Below are 22,115 nucleotides of genomic sequence, written 5' to 3' on the forward strand. Positions count from 1 at the left end.
GACTATTGAGTTTAACTCTCTTTGTGTCCAGGCCCTGCTCGCTACTGCTAGCCTTGCTTGCTCCCGCTTGCTAACCCTGGTTCCCGTTGGTTTCCTGTCTCTGGCTCCTGCTAACCCCTGTTTGTCCTTGCCTTTCAGCTCCTGCTCCAGCCCCGTCTCCTTCACGCCTCTCGTCTCCCTCCATCATCCTGCACCCTACTAACTCCTCCCTCCAGACTCTGGTTATCCCGGACTCCTCTCCAGGATCCCCGTTGCTCTACATCGACTGGCCATCTTCTCGAGCTGACTCCTGGTCCTGGCTGCCATGGCGCTTGAACTCCCTGTGCCTGCTCCCTAACAGTCCCTGTATAGGGGTTGGTCCCACCTGGCACGCTCGCACGGGGAGGGTTCGGCATCATGGTCCAGTGGGTCCACTCTTGCCCTCGTCACCCTCGGCGTAACAGTTAGGGTATGTGCACACGCTGTGGATTCCGCTGCGTTTCCGCAGCGTTTTTGGCCGCTGCGGACCCGCAGCAGTTTTAGCTGTGGTGTACAGTACCATTCAAATGAATGGTAAAAAAAAAACGCTGTGTAGACGTTGCGGAAAAATCCGCGCGGATTTGCTGCGGTTTTGAAACCGCAGAAAGAATTGACATGTCAATTCTTTCTGCGGAATCCGCAGCGGGTTCCTATCTCCACCATTGTGGAGATGGTGAATCCGCAGGACCAAACCGCAGTCAAAACCGCAGATAATCCGCAGGTCTTTTGACCTGCGGTTTATCTGCGGTTTTTGCAAAATCCGTGCGGATTAATCCGCAGCGGATTCCGCAGCGTCTGCACACACCCTTAGTCTGTCAGTGTTTGCTCTAAGTCTACACTGTTATCACTATATATATTTATAGAGATAAAAGGGCATTTGAACAAGAAACAGCTCAGGAAAGTGAGAGCCATGATCAGGAGAACTGCTCAGGAAGCTTCAGATAGTGGGCGCCAGAGGACTAGACTCTACAGGACTGATAACAACTCAGTAGCTGAGATGGAGGATGGGACTGAGCAGATTATTGCTTTATAGAAATCAATGGGCTGGAGAGAGCTGACTGGCATGCTAGGAGTTAACTCATCTCCTGAAATAAAACTTCTGCAGTCACTTGGCCAGGCTCTGGTTTGCAAGCTCCTTGGAAATAAGCTGTTTTCTGTGTAAGATAACAGCTTATTGCAGGAGAATGGCAGCAGATAGAAAAAAGCAAGTCAATTAAAAACTTGCTTATTTTTGCTTATTTTCATGCTGTTTAATTAACTAATGCAATTTAATAATATGAGAATACCCCCTTAAGAGAAAAAAAGTATTAAGAAATGTAACATTTTACAAAGACCACTGAAGCAATATGTTCTGTGGTCCAGCAGTATAATAAATGTATGCAAGTAAATAGTATTATATTGCACAGCCTAAATGCACCCAATGAATACCATAAGCATCAGTGATTCTAAAAACAACCATCACCCTCAGTGATATATTCCAACATGGTTTGCCGATTGCTAAAAGGATGTACATTGCAAGATATCTGTCATCTACAGTTAAATCCATCTTCATTCTTGCTATAACATATCTGTATTTTCTTTTATACTTTTAATTTTACTTTCTAAGAATAGCAGCTGACTGATTTGATCAGTCTATATGGCTATTCTTAAGACCTTCACGCACATTAGATGAAAGTCATCCAAACCCGTCATTTTCAGTGGGGCGAGACAGGCCAACCATCTGATGTGTTTGGGGACCTCCTGACTCTCAACCAACAGATTATATTGTAGGAGAGAAGGTTTGGGTCACTGGAAATTCAGCGGCCAATCCTTTTGCATTAATGGGAGATAAGCTACTGCCAGATAAGTTTGGCAGTGGCTTTCTCCTATATCCCAGTTGAAAAGACATGTGATATGAGAGAGTCAGGATAGTTAGTTGTCTGCTGAATGAACGTTCGGGCAGCAGTTATCACATGTTCATGGCCAGCATTTATAGTCTTTCAGTACTTCTTAACTAAGGCATATGACTATGTACGAGTCCACTGGCACTCATTTATTGACCTGTTTACAGTGGCTGGTGAATACTGATGGGAACAGATCACTCTGTCCCCATGTATCATGTTATCGGCAAGGCATTCAGTTTTTACACATGGTGATCTGTTTATCGATAATGATGATTTTTTTGCCTGCATTAGCCATCCTTCAAACTGATGAACAAGTGATAAATTACATAAATTTATCATGCCTGCAGTTAAAAAGAAAAAAAGTAAAAAAAAACTGTTTAAAATTAAAATTTCATTTCCAGTTGGAAATGTATTTTGTTTATCATCTCAAATATACCCATACTGTATATCAAGACAAAATGAGCAATAATAAATTAAAATGTAAAAAACTGCAGAAACAAGGATGTGTCATGTGAGGAATGCTGTATATTCCTTGCTCCAACCAGTCAATTATTAGTTACATGTTTACTGAGTCTGAGGTGTAGGTGCACATGGGCATTTGAAGACCATGTCATCATTTTTGGGGCCCAACATCCATTTACTATCGAAATTAGAAAAGCTAAAGTCTGGAGGAGGGCAGCGTTGTGCACATTAAAGGGAATCTGTCACCCTTTTTTTGGACTATCAGCTGCCGGCATTGACATCAGGGCTTATCTACAGCATTCTGTAATGCTGTAGATAAGCCCCCGATGTAACCTGAAAGATAAGAAAAACACGTTAGATTATACTCACCAGAGGGGGTGGTCCGGTCCGATGGGTGTCGCGGTCCGATCCGGCGCCTCCCATCTTCATACGATGCCGTCCTCTTCTTCCCTTCCTGTAGTGGCTCCGGCGCAGGCGCACTGCTCTGCCCTGTTGAGCGCAGAGCAGAATACTGCAGTGTGCAGGCAAGTGTGAGTGTGTACATGTATATGAAGCATGAATGTTTAGGCTACATCCCTTTGGTCAGTAATCGGCAGTGCTATGAACGCAGCACATGCCCGCTTTGTCCAAAGTGCTGCCGGTTTTTGAACGCAGGTGATTCCACATGTGTTCATTGAACTGTGTGGAATTACCGCATCCAATGCATTGGACAGGTGAAATTTATCTTGTCGAGACATGCATCTCTGCAAGATAAATAGACATGCTGCAGTTTGGAAAGACACACCGCATGTGTGTCTCTCCAGGTGAGCCGTGGGTGTCAGAGCACGCATAGTGGACATAGGATTTCTTGAAATCCCATCCACTATACTGTAACATCTGGCTGCTGTGGGTTGGACGCTGCGGATGTACTCAGCATCCAACCCGCATCGTTTACTGACCGTGGGAACATACCCTGATACTCATGTACAATGCGTGTATAGCTGCCAGTTGAAGTGTGGGGGCCCTCATTCAGTAAAGGATGATATGAGTGTTATGGGATGTGGGTCCACAGTCATCCATATCTGATTGAGGGCTCCATCACCCACCATTATCACCCATTACTGAATGAGGACCCCCCTCACTCACACTGACAGCTAATCACACATTATAGGAGTATAAATGCTCACACACAGTGTACACAATTAACACATACTTGATAAATATACAGAAAACCTTACTTTACAGCTCAGTTGCTTTTTGCAACTAAAAAGGCGTCACTTTATGTAGCTGCAGCTTGTAGACTCCCTCCCTCTATCTGTCCTTATAGCAAAGAAGATAGAAATATATGTGTCAGAGGGAAGGAAGGATGTGTGTGTTAAAGTGGAACTGGGCGTTTTAGTAAGGTAGCACTGGAGAACTCAGTGTAGATGACGGTACGACCTTAAATGATGCTCCAGATTTCAGCCAAAGTGAATCTACTCTAAACACACAGAAGCAAGGCGGAGGGCCCATCGGAGGATCCTCCGATGCTCTGGTTGGCCAGTCCGACACTGGGCATGGTGTCTGTGAGAACCTGACTGGGTGTTGTGCTGACTATTAGAAAATGAGCTTATCACCATGCATCACTTTCCCCATCATTGGGGCTTATGACCGTGCACTCCTATAGGTGCTGTAGTACATTTTGCTCACCGTGATTGCGTTGTCAGGAGACTCTAAAAGACTCCTTGGATGCTGGAACCTAATTAAAGTGGTTTTATGTCTACGGAATTATTTGAAATGCCCAATAGTGTGTGTAAGTTGAAGACAGAAATACGTAATGCTCACCTATCTATACAGAACCTACAGGTAGTAGCTGCATAGATAAAGAATATAGGAAATGCTCATCAGTTGTGCCTGCTTAATTATGAGCGAGTATGCTGGCTTAATATGAGTATGGTCGTTCCTGTGAAATACATAGATTTATATATTTGGACTGGGGTTGCCTTCATGGGACAACCCCTGTCATGGAAATAACGTGAACAATCACGAAGACACATACTGTATGCCTATAATGAGTATTTAGCAGGTCATTTTTCTCACATAAATTTACCAGCATTAGAAATCATTGACTTGACAAGAAAAATAAATTATTTTGACCAGCATAAATCTCAGACTGAGTAGCAGGGTCAATCCATGACATTGTACAAAGTAGGATAGATCCATTGGCTCCTAGATTAAATCTACTAAAGCAAATGTTTCCTAGTAAAATATTTAGTATCATTAGATGGCGGCTGTGCAGCAATGACGACGACCCAAAATAGTCAATTGCGAATAAATGTTAATTCCAGTTTTCATCTTTCTATTTAGCACAGAATTGGGAATTAGTTGTTATTCTGATCTTAAAATGGTGTTGTGTTCATGGGATAACTAAGTTGACCTTCCTCCCTCATTAGTATTTGTGGATCAATTCCATGGGATATTTCCCATGCCATTGTCCAACATATTGCTGGCTCCTACCATCTTTGGCTTACTCTTTCTCTTTCTTACTAGTATAGAGTGTTGTCATAAATTTGTTAATACCAAATTATATGCAGATGATTTCTTAGAAATTGCATGTGGTGAAAGTATTAAAACAGTTTAAAGAGTACTTGAATATGGATAATACGTTCTGTAGCAATAAATTGCATTTTGAACGGCATGAATCAGAACCTGGCTGCATGATTGGAGGCAAGTATTTTTTTCTCTGAAGCACTGCAGCAATTCAGAGAAAATATAGTTTGAAAACCCAACTGGGGACTATCAGGAGAGGCAAGACTAGTCCGGCACCACCCCCGGGCATCCATCTTCTTTCTGCACCATCTATTTGATTGACAGTTTTCATGGGAAAGGCGCTGAATTATTTCAGAGAAATGTACCTGGAGGAAATTGTGCAGCCAAGATCTGATTCATGTTGTCTGTTGTTTGGGAAGTACTGTATGAATCATCTGACAGGTTCCCTTTAACAGAAGGTTAATTAACCTTTCAGTATATTTAGAGAATGTGGGAGAAAAAAGAAGTATCAGAGGATGCCCATACAAACACAAAAAAAATATGCAAACTCAATTAATATATTTTCATAAGTTAATTGAAACTCAAGATTTCGTTGCTGTAGGTCAGGGTTTCCCAACTCCAGTCCTCAAGGCCCACCAACAGATCGTGTTTTCAGGATTTCCTTAGTATTGCTCAGGTGATAATTGCATCATCTGTGCAATACAAAGGAAATCCTGAAAACATGATCTGTTGGTGGGCCTTGAGGACTGGAGTTGGGGAACCCTGCTGTAGGTAACCGTTCGAGCCATTGTGATATCAATTTGCCTATATATTCAGCTAGGGTATTTTTTTTATTTAAAGCATTGAAAATTGCTTTGTACAACATTTTTTAGGTCCACAACAATTTTGTTTTTCCATCAATCTTCATCGATAAATAACTTTAATGAACCCATTATCATTTTTTTTAATCTAAGAGTTGGCCAAATGTCGGTAAATCAGATGCTAGATAAAGATCAACGATTGTTGAATACATAATACACTTTTATGAAATCATTAAAATTATTGGTAAATCAGTACACCAAACAAATAAATACAAAAAGCGAAAAAGAAAAGGTAAAAACTGACACTTATGGGTCATATATCAGTGTTCATATTCCTTGTGCTACCCTGATTTGGGAGGAACTAAATGGTCCTTTGGTCCTAATTGGGATATTGCATTGATGGTACCCTTATAGTATGAGTTGACCAATTGTCTGCCACAGGGGCACCTTAATCAACCATCACTGACAGGACGTGCAGTAGCAGGCATTGTCTATGCTCTATGTTTCTCACCAACAGTTCTGGAAGTAACTATGGTTGATAATGGTATATTGGATTTACAGTACTCACATAAGAAATATGAATCAAATGTTCTGTTCATGGCACTAGATACAACTGTTCGTTTTAGGATGAGAATCATTATCAATGCTCTATGTATTCAACTGATTGGGGTGGAATAGGATATGTTTATCCATACTAACTGGAGTAGAATTGCTAAGTGCTATCGTGCCCTCATGCAGTAAAATTAGCGTCCTAATTCTTTTGCTAATAGATGTGGCTCCTTATCCTCAGCTGGCATAAGCTATACCCTATACAATTTTTTTTCTCCTTATGTATTGCATTGTTTGGTGCACGTATTTATCAATTATTTTATTGGTTTAATAAAAAGTCTAGAATTACAGTATATACTCTACAATTTGTATCTTTAGCCTAAAAGGTTATACTCTACCTTTTAGGCTAAAGATACAAATTGCTATTAAGTCTTAAGCATTATCAATCACACATGACCGTCTTCTGTGACTATTCAGATGCTAAATAAGTAGACAAAGGCTAATCATTTTTTTGATAGCATGCACTACTGCAGATTGTTTTCTATTTTTGCTATAGAGACAACAGGATGGACAGCTATATTAGTTGTAATATTAGTTATCTTACATTTACATGGGGTCTTAAAATGTTTGAATTATCGTCACAGAAAATTAAGGGAGAAGTTACTTTGTTATTGATGCTGACAGAACAACCACTTACTATTAGGCTATTCAAAGGGAATCTGTCTGTAGGATCACCGATCCTAAGCAATATGGGCATGCAGGTCATAAGAAGCCGAATAAAATTGTACCTTGATATCTGCGATCCGATGTCTTATTACAGAGAAGTTCACGTTTTTCTTATACAGTGGGGGAAATAAGTACTTGATGCCTTGCTGATTTTGGAAGTTTGCCCACTGACAAAGACATGAACAGTCTATAATTTTAAGGGTAGGCTAATTTTAACATTGAGAAATAGAATATCAAAAATAAAATCCAGAAAATCAATTTGTATAAGTTATATAAATTTATTTGCATTATGCAATGAGAAATAAGTATTTGACCCCTCTGGCAAACCAGACTTAATACTTGGTGGCAAAACCCTTGTTGGCAAGCACAGCAGTCAGACGTTTTTTGTAGTTGATGATGAGGTTTGCGTAAGGGTAGATTAAGGGTAGCCAGGGCCCCGGGCTGTTCAGACTCTGTGGGCCCACCGGTCATGTGACGGGGTTTTGTGACGGGGTCGGGAAGTCACTAGTTTTCATGACGCATACGGTGCATCAAGGGGCAGGAAGGGGTTAAATACTGAGGTAAAAAACTCAAAAAATACACAACGTGTGCACGAGGCCTCACAAATACTGAGGTAAAAAACATCAAATACTCATTGTGTCCATGAGGCCTTACAAATACTGATTGGTTACCGGCTGCCCGACCACACCCATTTAGCACTGCTGATCACACTGACTGGTACTGATGGCACAGTGGCAGGAATTATGGGCACAATGGCTGGCATTGTGGGCACAGTGGCTGGTACTGTGAGCACACTGACTAGTACTGAGGAAAAGAAAGAAAGAACAGAGAGAGAAAAAAGAAAACAGAGAGAGAGAGAAAGAAAGGAGAGAGAGAAAGAACAGAGAAAGTAGAAAGAAAGAGAAACAGAGAGAGGGAAAGAAAGAACAGAGAGTGAAAGAAAGAAAGCAAGAAAGAAAAAGAGAAAGAAAGAGAAAGAAAGAGGGGAAAGAAAGTACAGAGAGTGAAAGAAAGCAAGAAAGAAAAAGAGAAAGAAAGAGAAATAAAGAGGGGAATGAAAGAAAGAGGAAAGAAAGAAAGAACAGGGAGATAGAGAGAAAGAAAGAAACAGTGAGAGAGAAAGAAAGAACAGAGAGATAGAGAGAAAGAAAGAACAGACAAAGAAAGAAAGAAAAAGAAAGAGGGGAAAGAAAAGAAGAACAAAGAGAAAGAAAAGGGAAAGAAAGAAAAAGAAACAGAGAAAGAAAGAAAGTACAGAAGAAAGAAAGAGGAGACAGACAAAAAGAACAGAGAGAGAAAAAATGACAGAGGGGAAAGAAAGAACAGAGAGGGTGAGAAAAAGAAAGAGGGGAAAGAAACAATAGAGAGAAAGAAAGAAAGAAAGAACAGAGAGAAACAAAGAGGGAGAAGAAAGAACAGAGAGAGAAAGAAAGAACAGAGAGAGGGGAGGAGTCAGGGGCCACGGACAGAGCCCCTGATTATGTGACCCCTGACTGCTCCCCTCCTGTGACCTCATCACAGGTCCTGTGCACACAGAGCAGGGATTTATCAGTGAGGGGCTGCAGTGGCCGTTGGGTCTGTCTGGGAGGGTGAGGATGGGGTCGGTGCATGGGGGGGCGTGGCGGCTCAGTGTAATGTGGGAAAAATAAGCTCCCGCCTGGGGCAGGCAAACAAATGGTGGAGGATTATAATGAGGCAATTTACCCTGGGCTGGTGGGCCCCCCCACAACACTGGGCTCTGTGCTACCGCCCAGATTGACCTCATTGTAATCCGCCACTGGGTTTGCGCACCTGTCAAGAGGAGTTTTGGCCCACTCCTCTTCGCAGATCGTCTCTAAATCATTAAGATTTTGAGGCTGTTACCTGGCAACTCGGAGCTTCAACTCTCTCCATAAGTTTTCTATGGGATTAAGTTCTGGAGACTGGCTAGGCCAATCCATGACCTTAATATGCTTCTTTTTGAGCCACTCCTTTGTTGTCTTGGCTGTATGTTTTGGGTCATTGTCTTGCTGGAAGACCCAGCCACGACCCATTTTTAATGTTCTGGTGGTGGGAAGGAGGTTGTCACTCAGGATTTCATGGTACATGGCTCCATCCATTCTCCCATTGATGCAGTGAAGTAGTCCTGTGCCCTTAGCAGAGAAACACCCCCAAAACATAATCTTTCCACTGCCATGTTTGACATTGGGGACAATGCTCTTTGGGTCATAGGCAGCATTTCTCTTTCTCCAAACACGGTGAGTTGAGTTAATGCCAAAGAGCTCAATTTTTGTCTTATCTGACCACAGCACCTTCTCCCAATCATTCACAGAATCATCCAGGTGTTCATTGGTAAACTTCAGATGGGCCTGCACATGTGCCTTTGAGCAGGGAGACCTTGCAGGTATTGCAGGACTTTAAACCTTTACGGTGTAATGTGTTAGCAACAGTTTTCTTGGTGACTGTGGTTCCAGCTGCCTTGAGAGCATTAACAAGTTCCCCTCTTGTAGTTTTAGGCTGATATCTCACCTTCCTTATGATCAAGGACACCTCACAAGGTGAGATTTTGCACGAGTGCCCCAGATCGACGTCGATTGACAGTCATTTTGTATTTCTTCCATTTTCTTACTATTGCACCAACAGTTGTCTCCTCACCCAGCATCATACTTATGGTTTTGTAGCCCATTCCATCTTTGTGCAGGTCTTTGATCTTGTCCCTGACATCCTTATAAAGCTCTTTGGTCTTGCCCATGTTGTAGAGGTTAGAGTCTGACTAATTAATTGAGTCTGTGGACAGGAGTCTTTTATAAAGGTGACTATGTAAGACAGCTGTCTTTAATGCAGGTAACGAGTTGATTAGGAGCATCTAACTGGTTTGTAGGAGCCAGAACTCTTAATGGTTGGAAGGGATCAAATACTTATTTCTCACTGCAAAATACAAGGAAATTTATATAATTTATACAATGTGATTTTCTGGATTTTACTTTTGATATTCTATCTCTCAATGTTAAAATTAACCTACCCTTAAAATTATAGACTGTTCATGTCTTTGTCAGTGGGGAGTCTTACAAAATCAGCAAGGGATCAAATAACTATTTCTTTCACTGTATGTAAATGAGATGTTCAGACTGTTTCTCTGCAATAAGACATTGGATTGTGGATATCAAGGAACCATGTTATTCAGCGTCCTATTACTTACATGTCCATAATAACAGCTTACAAGAATTGATCCTACTGACAGATTCCCTTTAAAGGAAACCTGTCAGCAGGATTGTGCTGAGTAACCTTCAGAAACTTTTGGTGCCGTTATACTGATTAAAATGATACCTTGGGTAATGAAATCCGTCTTGTGGTTGTTGTATAATATTTATTTTCAGTTTTGAGTTAATGAGATTCTCGTGATTCACGGCAGCCTTTCGGGAGTCTTCATGTGGTGCTCTGATTAGCTAATCATACTGATGGCTTATGACAGATCATTGATCCCTTACTGACCTGCCCCCTATTTTGCATTTTGCATACTGAATATAATATGCTTTGGAAAACAAAAATCACATTCAGCAGGCAGGCGGTAGCATGATCGCATCTCTAATGTCCATTTAATTATTTTATTTGGTGATATACATTTATTCCTATGAAAAAATTCTCTGTTAAAATGGTGCAGCTTGCGCTGTAGCATCTATCAGCGATCCGATAGATGCTATTGCACAGGTGCCATCTTGGTGGAAGCAATTTTTTTCCTCTATCAAAATGGTGCCGCCGACTCCATGTTGGTGGAGACAATTTTTTTTCCTCTGGCGAAATGGCGCTGGCGGTGCCTACGCAGTAGCATGGTTTAGATCGCAAATAGATGCTACTGTGCAGCAGGCTAATGCCATTTTGAGAGAGAATTTTTTTCTGCATAAATTTATATCACCAAATAAAATAATTAAATAGACATTATAGATGCGATCATACTACAGTGTAGGCACTGCTGCCAGCACCTGCCTGCTGATTTTGAATTTTGTTTCTTTTCAAAACATATTATATTCAGTGTGCAAAATAAGGGGCAGGTCAGTGAGGGATCAGTGACCTGTCATAAGCCATCAGTATGAATATGTAAGCAGAGCACCACATAAAGACCTGCCCCCGGAGCATCATTAACTGAAAACTGAAAATAAAGATTAAACAACCACTAGATGGATTTCATCCCCCCAGGTATCATTGTAATCAGTATAACAGTGCCAACCTGACACTGTGGGTAGGTTACTGTGCACAATCCTGCTGACAGGTTAATTTTAAAGGTAACAACCAACATAGGTGCACTTTATAAGGAAAAAAATAACCCAGAAAAATGTCATTTGAATAGAAGTTTGTGATTAAAACATAATGACAAAACTTTGGCTCATTTTAATCTTTCATTTAATGTTATGTGGCCATTTGTACACCTTGACAGTAAGTTTATTTTGGACTTAAAAATTGATTTACTACAGCTGTTTTTTCTCGCTTTTGCTTTCAAATATATTTTTTGGAAGGCAATATTTTTGTTATTTGAGTGTATTACAGGCAAATGACATCATTTTACTTTCTATTTGCATTTCTTCTTTCAGACTAACATTTATATAAAAGAAAATTAATTTAAAAGAAAACATTTTTTATTGTCATATAAAATTGTGATTTGTGATACATTTTCTTTTCTTTTTTTTATACATTTTCTTTTCTTCGTTTCATTCCTATGATTTGCTTTTTTTTCATTCCTTACAGATCCGATGTCACATCAGCACCTGAAGCCGTGGACAGTACAACAGCTCCAGGTACTAATTGCTCTATACAGGATATTTTCATAGTTCTGATTTTGGTAGCACAGCCTAATTTACTTGATATTTTCTAGAACGCATTGTAAACATATTAGAGAAGTTTAAAGCTAAATTTGCTTGTCTTGATTTATTCAATGCAGCAGCCAAAGTAACTTCACAAGAAATATCTATTGAGAACTCTTCATCTACAACCTTTCTGGAAGAAAAGCAAACTGAAGAAGATGTAAGTGAACACATATATAGTGCAAATAATATTAATATTCTGGATCATAAATGTGTAAAATGCTTTTAATATTTTATATTAAGGGCATCGAAATGTATACTGAGATCATGAATCTGACAGCTCCCTGCAATATAGGATCAGCAGTAGAATTTCTGGATTATTGGGTGCTAGATTAAAATACTACCACTATGTATCTAGATTAAGTAATTTATTGTATTAGTGATATTTTCTGGCGCCAGAAGAAGCTCTTTATTGCTTTAGAAATTAAAAACTTCAAAAATGTCATGGAGCAAAATTTCTTTTACTGTAAATTCTGATCTACTTGTGTAAGCTGTGACATAACTCTACAGGATCTGGTTGCAGAGAGCTTCTTCCCCATGTTTCGGCATGAAGCAAGCTGTCTGTCTGGATTAATTCATTAGCTAATCTAACCTCTTTCAAGGCTGATTCAGAGGCAAATAAGGGGACCTGGTTAGCCAGTAAAATAAGCCAGACAGCAGTCATATATGTCACTGAAATGTAGAAAATAATAAAGATTGTTTCCTGGAGTCTAACGTATCTTTCAATAGTATAGGACCTGTCCAGTAAGAACAACTGCTGTCCATATAACTTATTATGAAATATCGTCATCATGTTGGGGAGAAGGTCACTACTTGGTATTTCTTTCAATGTGCCAGAATAGGAGACTAACGGCCCACATACATATTAGAGTACTGACCATTGTTATTGCCCGATACACTGAGTGGCTGATGGTCAGGAAATAAATTAAAAGGATATGTCTGATTTCAGTCTGCCAACTGCATTGTTCTCCCTGACGTAAGCCGCTGGCCGATATGTCAGCAGGCTGCTTTCTCATAGAAAACACTGGAACACTCCTGTGTATGGAAGTGACGGCTGAGATGAAATCGGTTGAAGTATCTAATGTATATGGTCAGACTAAGAATGTCTCTTGCTCAGGTGGACTGAAAGCATCTATGCTTTAAATGAGCAGCCAGTCTGTTTGGCCTGTCTGGCATGTAATGCTGTATATCCGCGTAGATGCTGCAATGTGTGGCTGCCTGTGGTTTACCCTTGTCAAAACGGTCTATCCCATGTTGATCAACTGACTTTATACAATCCAGCGCTTCTTTCTTGTTGACAAAGGATTATCTTTATGAGATAAGCTATAGATTTGGTATTGAATATTTAAAAAACGTTATTATTTTGCATTTTTCAGATTACTGCCATAGATTCTTTCTGAAAATTGTACATGGCAATCACTAGATGATCAAACTATTTCTATCATTATCTCTAGATGGACAATGAAATATTAAAGGTGACGGAGAATGCAAAAAAACAAGCGGACAAAATGGTAGAATTTAGTATCCTGATTCTAAATGAGCCATACGAAATGGAGCTAGCCGACAAGTCTAGTGATTTGTACAAAGAGATAACTGAAAGGTTCGTTGATGAGGTAAGATCTGAGTGAGATCAATCTCTTTGGTACTGATTACTCCAAACTGCTTCACTGAGTTGATTCTGACCAATGAACCCACTAATTATCGTGGACATAGTCATTCTGTCTTACTAATCACCTGTTGTCATTAACAGGGAACTCAACTTATCTAACTTGGCTTGCTTCACTTCTTTCAGATTGAACCTGTATTTCAAGTTTTGCCTGGATATAAAAGAATCATAGTTCAAAAAATCAGGTATTGCTCATAGTTGTGCTGGTAATAGAACCAAATCTTTAACCAATGAAGTTTAATTTCTAATGTATCATTGTCTTTATTTTCAGTCCTCCCATTATGGATGACAGGTACGGTGAAAATGGACAATTAAATTATTGATAGCTCATGTATATTTTTCCACAAAAGCACACAATGATGAGCACCTCCGCTGCACCTTGTGTCACAATGCACCTCCGAAGCAATAAACAAACGCTGTAGGGGCATATACCACAAACCTCAGGTGCTCACCCAGAAGAATAACAGTACTGTATGTCCATTAAAAAGAGAAAGAGGTAGCACTCACCCGTCTAAAATCCAATATTTATTGCAATGCGGACGTTTCGCTGTTGCGCTTCTACGGGTCAACAGCAACAGCGCGAAACAGCAGTCGTCCTCACACTCTACTCCCCCTCGTCCTGCTGAACATGTTTTAAGAATTGCAATAAATAATGGATTTTAGACCGGTGAGTGCTACCTCATGTATATTTTTGACTTTCTATTCTATTTTTTTATTTTCTTTGGCCTTTAGTTTTTTTTACAGCAAATTTCTCCGTTAGTTTATGTAGCAACTTAAAAAATCTGACACTTTTTGACAAGTTATAAAAGTAGAAATAAGGAATGGTAAAAGTTAGACTTAATCAATGGAACTGTTCATTTCTTTTACAAATATGAGAATATTTTTTCACCTTCTTTCTGATGCAGAGTTGTCTTACAAGTACACTATGCAGTTATTTTTGAAGGGGATGCAGATGCCATTAACAGTGCAACGTTAGACCTCATGAATCTCCATTCCAATATAATTGAAGATTTTTCATTGAATGATGTTGAAGATAATCCCACAGTGGTTTATACAGGCAGCAGCTTCAGGAATTACATAGTAGATGCTCTAAGCAAGCAGATATTATTAGGAGGAGGTCCACTGGATATTGATGCGGACTCCCTGCAGCTTGTTAATGGTAAGCATTGAAAAAAACATTTCATAGTTAATAAAATTATCATCAGTCCATAGGAAAAGTGATACAAGTCTGATCTCTTGGGGCCCAACTACTGAGACATCCATTGTTCCCAACAACAGGGGCCCATAGAAGTGAATGGATCTTTGGTCACACGTGCACTACTGCTTTTAGGACCTTGGTTCTATAAACAAATGGTAATCTCAAAGATTGGCCCACTGTGATCAAACATTTATCAGTTCTCCAGTGATGAAAACACCTTAAAGATCAGTATGCTAAGAGTTTTCATAGAGACAAAAGTTTGTATTCTTGACTATGAAAAAAATTCAAAATCTACATTTATTTGTGACATTATAGTCTAGAATAAAAAAACATGATTGTAAGAATAAATTGTTTTCTTGCTAGAAAGGATTACATTTTTTGGAGGGAGGGTTCATAAAACTATTTTCAAATAGCTAATTAAAAAATGTGAGAAAATCCACAACTTTCATCCATGATTCTTAGTAAAGTGCAGCTACAAAGCTCTCTCTCTCGCTGGAGGATCCACCATATTCATACTGTTAATGATTTTAATGAAATCTGAGTAATGCATAGCTTCTCCTGTGGTGGCACCATAGGGGACTTAAATACTTGATGTCAGGTTCTTCCAGTTTGTTATTGGAAGTCTTAGCAGATTTTCTGAGACAACCCATTAAAATGAGAAATGGATAACTAACTATAATGCCAATTGTCCAATTATACTAGAATATACTCTACATGTTACAGTGTTCGTTCACCCAATCATTACCTTCTAGTCTTGACCCTGCCATTCATGTTAGATGGTTCGACGAATCGTTCGGCTTGGAAGCTATCTCAGCTGGCTCTCCCATATACAGAAGGACATATTCTGCCAAGCGCTCCTATGTTCTCTCTCTGTCGACAGCTTATCTCTGGGAGAGCAAAAGGACTGGAAGTTCAGATTTGGACAAGTTGATTTCTCAACTTCCCCGACAATCAATTGTCTGGAGCTTTTGTATACATTGGACAGTCTTCAATATCAATGGTTCAGGCAACATTAGTCTAATGTGTTTGGAGGGGGCAGTCTAATAAAATATTACCATAATATTGTGTATAATAATTATTTAAAACTTCTTAAAATATATGTTTTAATCTCATTGATCATTTTTTTGTTCTATTTTTTTTTAGTCAAGATTGTTCCATTACATCTTTATAATGAATTTATAACAGAGAAACCAACATTTCCTTTTCCTTCCACAGCTGATGTTGTAAGTACCAGATTACATCTATTTCATATTTCAACATTTAAAAGTAAAGTTAAAATATTCATGTTGCACTACATTATTCATAATTCTGCTTGAATTTTATGACAAACATGAGACACATGTTAGAACAAACAAAATATTAGATGAATATGGATTAGCAAATATACCGTATATTCTTTAGGTCCGATTGTATTATTTTGGTGGCACTAAAGATCACTAAATTCACCCATGAGAATAATTGTCGGAGCAGATTTCAACTTTTTTTTGTAAGTTCTTTCAGTGAAGCTCCACATCTATCTTTTATTCCTACTATGTGTCCCTATATGTCTCTTTTGTCATTTTGAGCTATAGCAGAATACTTTTATCTAACTTTATATTTTAGGATAATGCCTTACAAGCTGAATGGCTTCCAACTGATTTTTCAACTATTAAAAACATCTATTCCTTTGAAGAAACAAGTGAAGAGCTTACATCAAGAAGTCAGATAGCCCTGGAAGCAGAAAGCCCTGTTGTTACAGAAGACATTCATTTTAATGTTCATGCCACATCAGCCTTGAAAAGCAGCTTTACCACTCCAGCAGATGACCTAACCTTCCAGCTGAACACAACCTTAAGTGTACTTGAATCTACCACAATTGCCAATATTTTAGAAATTGAAGAAGAATCCGGGGATAATGGCATATCATTGTTCCAAAATCCAACTGTAAGAACTGATCAAGAGCTCAGTACTATTGGGGTAAATCCTAATGAAATCCAGTTAACTACCACCAATCTACTTCCAACCCCAATTACTTCATCAGCTGGAGAACACAATTCAGACATTGTGACTTCTGCTATAGCAGCTGAAGAACCTGCACTGAGTGAGTCCTCTTTGGGGAGTGTATTAATAAACACAGAACAAACAAATGCAGATTGGGATACAGTGATTTCACAAGTCACTTCTGAAAACATGCAAGAAACAGCTGAAATACTCATGGAAGATAACTTACTGCCAACAGCAGAAAGTATTAAACCTTTGGATGAGGGTTCTGGCTCAGGATTTGAACATAAGGCAGAAGAAGGCATTGCTACATGGTCTTGGTTAAAATCTACAGTGGATCCACTTTCTACTTTTAAAGGACAGCAAATAGATGTTGATTTAATGGACACAACTGATAACCTTGAAGACTTAATAGAAGAACATTTTACTGATAAATCTCTTGAGAACATTATATTGGGTAGCACTCAGGTCAGCTCGATTTCAGACCAGGAATCTGATGCCTCCCACCCTCAAAACCCTGTTGCCACTGCCAATCTAGAAAAACAGCTGATTATACATGAATCCTCTTCTAAGCCGCCTCCAATGTTGTGGACACCAGAATACTGGAATATTGAGTTGTCAGTGCAAACACCAGAATCATCTGATTCAGAAAGACAGTTTGTCACTAATGAACCAGATGTGTTACATGGAAGCACAGTGGATTTTTCACCAACTTTAACAAAAGATACATTGTGGTCTACACATGCACCAGAATCTCCATCAAAGACAGGCCTCAATGTAGAACATGATGTTGAGACTACAGAGACTTCAATATCTAATGAAATTGAGCAACATTTTGTAGCCAATAGTTTAACTACACACACAGTTCCAACAATCACCAAACATCCCACACATACATCCATCTCTGACACAAATGATTTTGTTACGTCATTGAGTAATGATGTCAAAACAGAAGAAAGGGAATTGGTGCCATCATCTAAATCGCAAGAGGAAATGTTAAATATCATACCCATCATAGATGCCAACACCACTCAGTCACACAGTGCCATTGATTCAACAGGAGAAAACAACATACCTAATATAATTCCTAGTATACAGAAAGGAGAGGCCATTACAGATCCTATACAGTATGAACAACTTCCCAGCGGTTCTTCTGTAGGTCCAACAAATTTTCAGACTCAAGATATAGAAGTAACGGTTGATGTTCAGGATATATCACTGGAACTTGATCACATGAGCACGGTATATTTTCATCCCGAAATGAGTCAGGAAGACAGAAGCATGATAGCAAAAAATATAGATTCTACGGATTTGACAAGTGTGTTTTCTACTCATGAGAACAGTGTCAATACTTCGGCAAAGGCACGGGCGCTTGTGGTGTTCTTCAGCCTGCGTGTCACTAATATGATATTCTCAGAAGACTTATTTAATAAGCGCTCCCCTGAATATAAGGCTTTGGAACAAAGATTTCTTGAGCTGGTAAATATTAACATGTTATGTTTGTGTTTAGATAATGCCATTCACTAGGTGAAACTATTAGAAGTCTATAGAAGACGGCTTAGCAGATCTTTCATTATTGTAGAGGCATTATTGTCTGTGACTGTGACTCATTTATGTTGCTATACATAGCAAAAATCCTTAGTGTGATTTGATAATTCCCAGAAGTTCTGATATGTAATTTATTTAAAGGGAACCTGTCAGCTGATTTATACTGCCAAAATCGTGGGCAGCATAAATCAGATCCTGGCTACATAATTGTAGCATGTATATTTTTTCTTTGAAATGCTCTGGGATTTCAAAGTTTCCAAAAAAATTTATTTTAAAGACCTGGTGAGTGAACCCTGTACTGTGAAAAGCAGACTGTTTGCGACAAAGGACTAGTCTCATGTCTGGCTGTGGATGTTCCCTTTAAATTTATTTTTGTTGTTTTAGTAGTTAATAAGTAGTTATTAATCAAGGGTTTTTTTGCTTCCCCAAATCGAGCATAATAACACATACCATAAATGAGAAAGTGAACATAGTAACTTGACTAGACAGTTGCCTTGGGCCAACTACCAAAAATGACTCTATGGATCCACCTCACCATCTGTGCAAAATTTTATAGATATCTACTTGTAAGCAACTAATCAGATTGTGATATTGTGGTCTTAGCCCCTGCAAAAATCATTCCATTGTTTAGTGTTCTCAGCTATGATTATCCAGAAAAAAAATTGTAATTATGCTAATGAGGGTGCATCCTTGGTCAAACTCTCAGTGCACTGTTCCACCCCTCTCCTTTGTTGAGTGACAATGCTCCCTCTCCCAGAGTGAACGCTTCTAGAATGGAATTTTTTGGCTAAATGTGCACACACTTATGCTGTAGGATCCAAGCGGGTGCACACATCCCTCCTTGTGTTTGCAGCGGATGCACTCTTACTAGAACTCTATGGATTATTGGAATGAGTGAGCACAGCACAATGGAGAGAGGGATGTGTGCTTGTCTGTTCGGCTCCAGCACTGTCATGTGACAGTGTATGTGTACTGTTTTCCAGCAATGTCAGTGTGACTGCGCAGGGCCAAGTTTATAGTTCAAGCAGCGTTTGTGAGTGCTGTCAACCATGTCATCCAACAAAGATGTAATAGAGATGAATGTTGCACCAAGAGCTAGGCCACAACGTGGGTGCAGGCAGCACCCTAGTTTGCATAATAAATAAGGTCATTTTCTGGATAGCCATAGTTAAGAACACTAAACAAGCATAATGTTTATTCCCCTATATAACAGTCTGATTAGATAAAATTGAGTTTTGGGGCTGACAGGAGCCCTTGTTTTAAAGAAGATCTGTCACCAGATTTCACAATATGAACGGTGTGCAATAGTAAATAGATCTTTTATTCCAGATGAGATTGATATCCATCCCATAATGTGGGTGTTTTAAAACTGAACATTTTCCTGCTTGATATTAAAGCATCAGTCCAGCGAGTTTTTTTCAGCGCTGGAGTGGTGCTACTAATCAAAGTTCACTGCCTGTAATCTCATAATTACCCATCGCCATCTGAACCTTTTATCTGTGCCTCTCTGGTCACGCTGCGCCATCTTGCGAGGCAACTTCTAAGTGGTCGGAATTCAGTAGTTACGTCACAAGATCTCAATGTAAGTTTGTGAGAACCAGAACAAAGCTCTCACAGCCTTGCAGTGAAAAGTGAACTTCGGCTCACTCCAGCAAACACTGGAGCGATCCCTCAGGTCATAAACTACTGGAGACTGAAGAGAGCGTTGGCAATAAAAGGTGAAGACAGTGGTGGATAAGTATAAGACTAAGGACACGGAACTTAGATATGAAGCACCACTCTAGTGCTGCAATAAAAAAAATGCTGGAGTGGTGTTTTAAGATGAATAAGTTGTGAATCCAGCAATACTGTTAAAGAGCTCTTGAGTCCGAGTGTAATATTCAGGTAACCTAAATCTTCACCCACTCGGCCTTGCTGACAGCACTAGGTTGTACTAATCAGTGTAAAATATCAACAGCAGGAGGGAGGAGGGTGTTGTGGAGCTGTCAATCAGGCTAGGCTGGCAGAGACTGAGTATAGCTCATTAATACTCTGAACTCATGAGCTCATGAACTCGGTCGTTATCTGGACTCACAGCATGCTAATTTTTAAAAGGATTATACAACTAAAATTCATAGTTTAAAGTTTACCAACCTTATCAGGTCTAAGAGATCTTTTTAATAATGTATGCACATTTTATTCTAAAATCTGGTGACAGATTCTGTGTACGTCAAACTTTTTAGCTTCATGTTTTTTCATGTCCTTATTACGAGTGTGATGTGTCTATTGATAGGTGGAGAATAGATAACTTAGAAAATATGTAGTAAAGCGAATTACAGGCATTTGACTAAAATTAGATACAATTCTGCCATCCCTACATGTGCAGATCAGGATTTTCATCCCTCAATTACATGTTTTACATAAAACATGGGCACAGAAAGCAGCAGACGTTGTAAGGATAAGAAAGGAGCAAGGACTGGGATGGCCTACCAGATTACCAGTGGCTCTATTACTGGGATCAGGAGCTAAAAGAATTATTCCAACAGCAGACCACTCAATTTATCAGTTAAAAAAATCATTTGGTATTTTTTATAGTTTGACTCACAAATAAGCTTTTTGACCTTAAAGGGAGTTCTCAAGTTTGAAAGTTATCCCCTATAAAAAGGATGAAGATAACTTTCCGATTCTTGGGGTTTTGACCACTATGGCTCTTCACTGATCCCAAGAAAAATAAAAGGGCGCTCCCGATATTTCTGATCTTAAGTGCACCTATTAGAAGGATTGGAGAGGCACTGCACATAACCAATCTCTGCTACATTCTGCTGAGGCTTTATGGATGGATGGGGCCATGGTGGTTGAACCTCCACTGACCGTAAAAGTTAACTCCAAGCAAGTGGATAAGAGATTTATTTTAAACTTGAGAGCACCCATTTAAATGGGTTTTCCAGTTCAGAAAAACCCTGTCCCCAGGCAAAGTTTGCTTTAGAAGCAAAAAAAACTGTGCTTCACTCACCCTAGACAAGTCAAGGTCTGAGTCTCTGCTGCTGTTTCCTGTGTGTTTTCTTGTTTGCAGTGCTGATATTACATCAACACTGCTACAACCAATCAGTAATCTCAGAGGCTAGGCCTGAGTAGACAGCACAAACCACTCAGAGTCACTGAGCTCACTGATTGGCTGACATCAGTACAACTGTCAATAAAAGATGTCGGGAGACTTAGGGCTGGGCCCGTTGAGGGTGAGATAAACACCTTTTTTTAAAACTGTGCTGGAGACTGGATTTTTCTGAAAGAAGAAAAACATTTTTTTAATGATAGATAGATATATATATGATTATATTGATAAAATATGTTTTACCATATATATATATATATATATACCATATATATATGGTAAAACATGCCAAATATTTTCAACATCCTCCTGGACAACCCGTGGGTTTTTTCGCATTTTGGTGTTAAGCTTTACGATGAGTAAGGCTTAATGCTGAAACGTGTAGTTTTGATAGTGACTCTTTTTGCACCATCATTTTAGTGATGCAATAAAGTGCAAGTTTTTAACCTACGGTTTGTAGATCTGGATTTTGAAAGTATTTGGATGCCTATTGAACTGTGTTGTTTTGACATATCCTTGCTGGGAATCAACAGTAGTATACCAGTATACTGGCTGTATTGGTTGTCATTCACCTTTACATGATCTTTGCAGAAGCTGAGACTGTTTAAACAAAATCAAAGAAAAAATTTAGTGAAAAATCTAATTCAAAGGTGTCAGAGGTCAATAATGATTTTTGTAGCTGAATAGAATAGGCTAATTCTAAGTGAAATAAACACAATGATCAAAAGTTTAGAAATCTCCTAGTTTCTGAAAATGAATGGCTATTGGTAAATGATATAACATCACAACTCTCTGACATTTTGTTTTTCTATTATATGTGAAAGTATAAAAGTCAAGGACTATAATATAAC

General features: G+C 39.2%; 1 protein-coding gene across 1 annotated transcript in view; it reads left to right on the forward strand.

Moving 5' to 3' along the window:
• Positions 1 to 22,115, forward strand: part of IMPG2 (interphotoreceptor matrix proteoglycan 2) — a 169,696-nt gene that overhangs the window by 136,527 nt on the left and 11,054 nt on the right. Inside the window, exons 6-13 of the mRNA XM_073586264.1 lie at positions 11,666 to 11,715; positions 11,793 to 11,941; positions 13,236 to 13,394; positions 13,574 to 13,632; positions 13,719 to 13,739; positions 14,353 to 14,606; positions 15,789 to 15,868; positions 16,248 to 18,104. Coding sequence (XP_073442365.1) covers positions 11,666 to 11,715; positions 11,793 to 11,941; positions 13,236 to 13,394; positions 13,574 to 13,632; positions 13,719 to 13,739; positions 14,353 to 14,606; positions 15,789 to 15,868; positions 16,248 to 18,104 — 2,629 coding nt within the window. The remainder of the gene's footprint in view (positions 1 to 11,665; positions 11,716 to 11,792; positions 11,942 to 13,235; positions 13,395 to 13,573; positions 13,633 to 13,718; positions 13,740 to 14,352; positions 14,607 to 15,788; positions 15,869 to 16,247; positions 18,105 to 22,115) is intronic.

The sequence above is a fragment of the Dendrobates tinctorius genome, unplaced genomic scaffold (assembly GCF_039654945.1).
Source record: "Dendrobates tinctorius isolate UK_male_01 unplaced genomic scaffold, ASM3965494v1 ptg000091l, whole genome shotgun sequence".
NCBI lineage: Eukaryota > Metazoa > Chordata > Amphibia > Anura > Dendrobatidae > Dendrobates > Dendrobates tinctorius.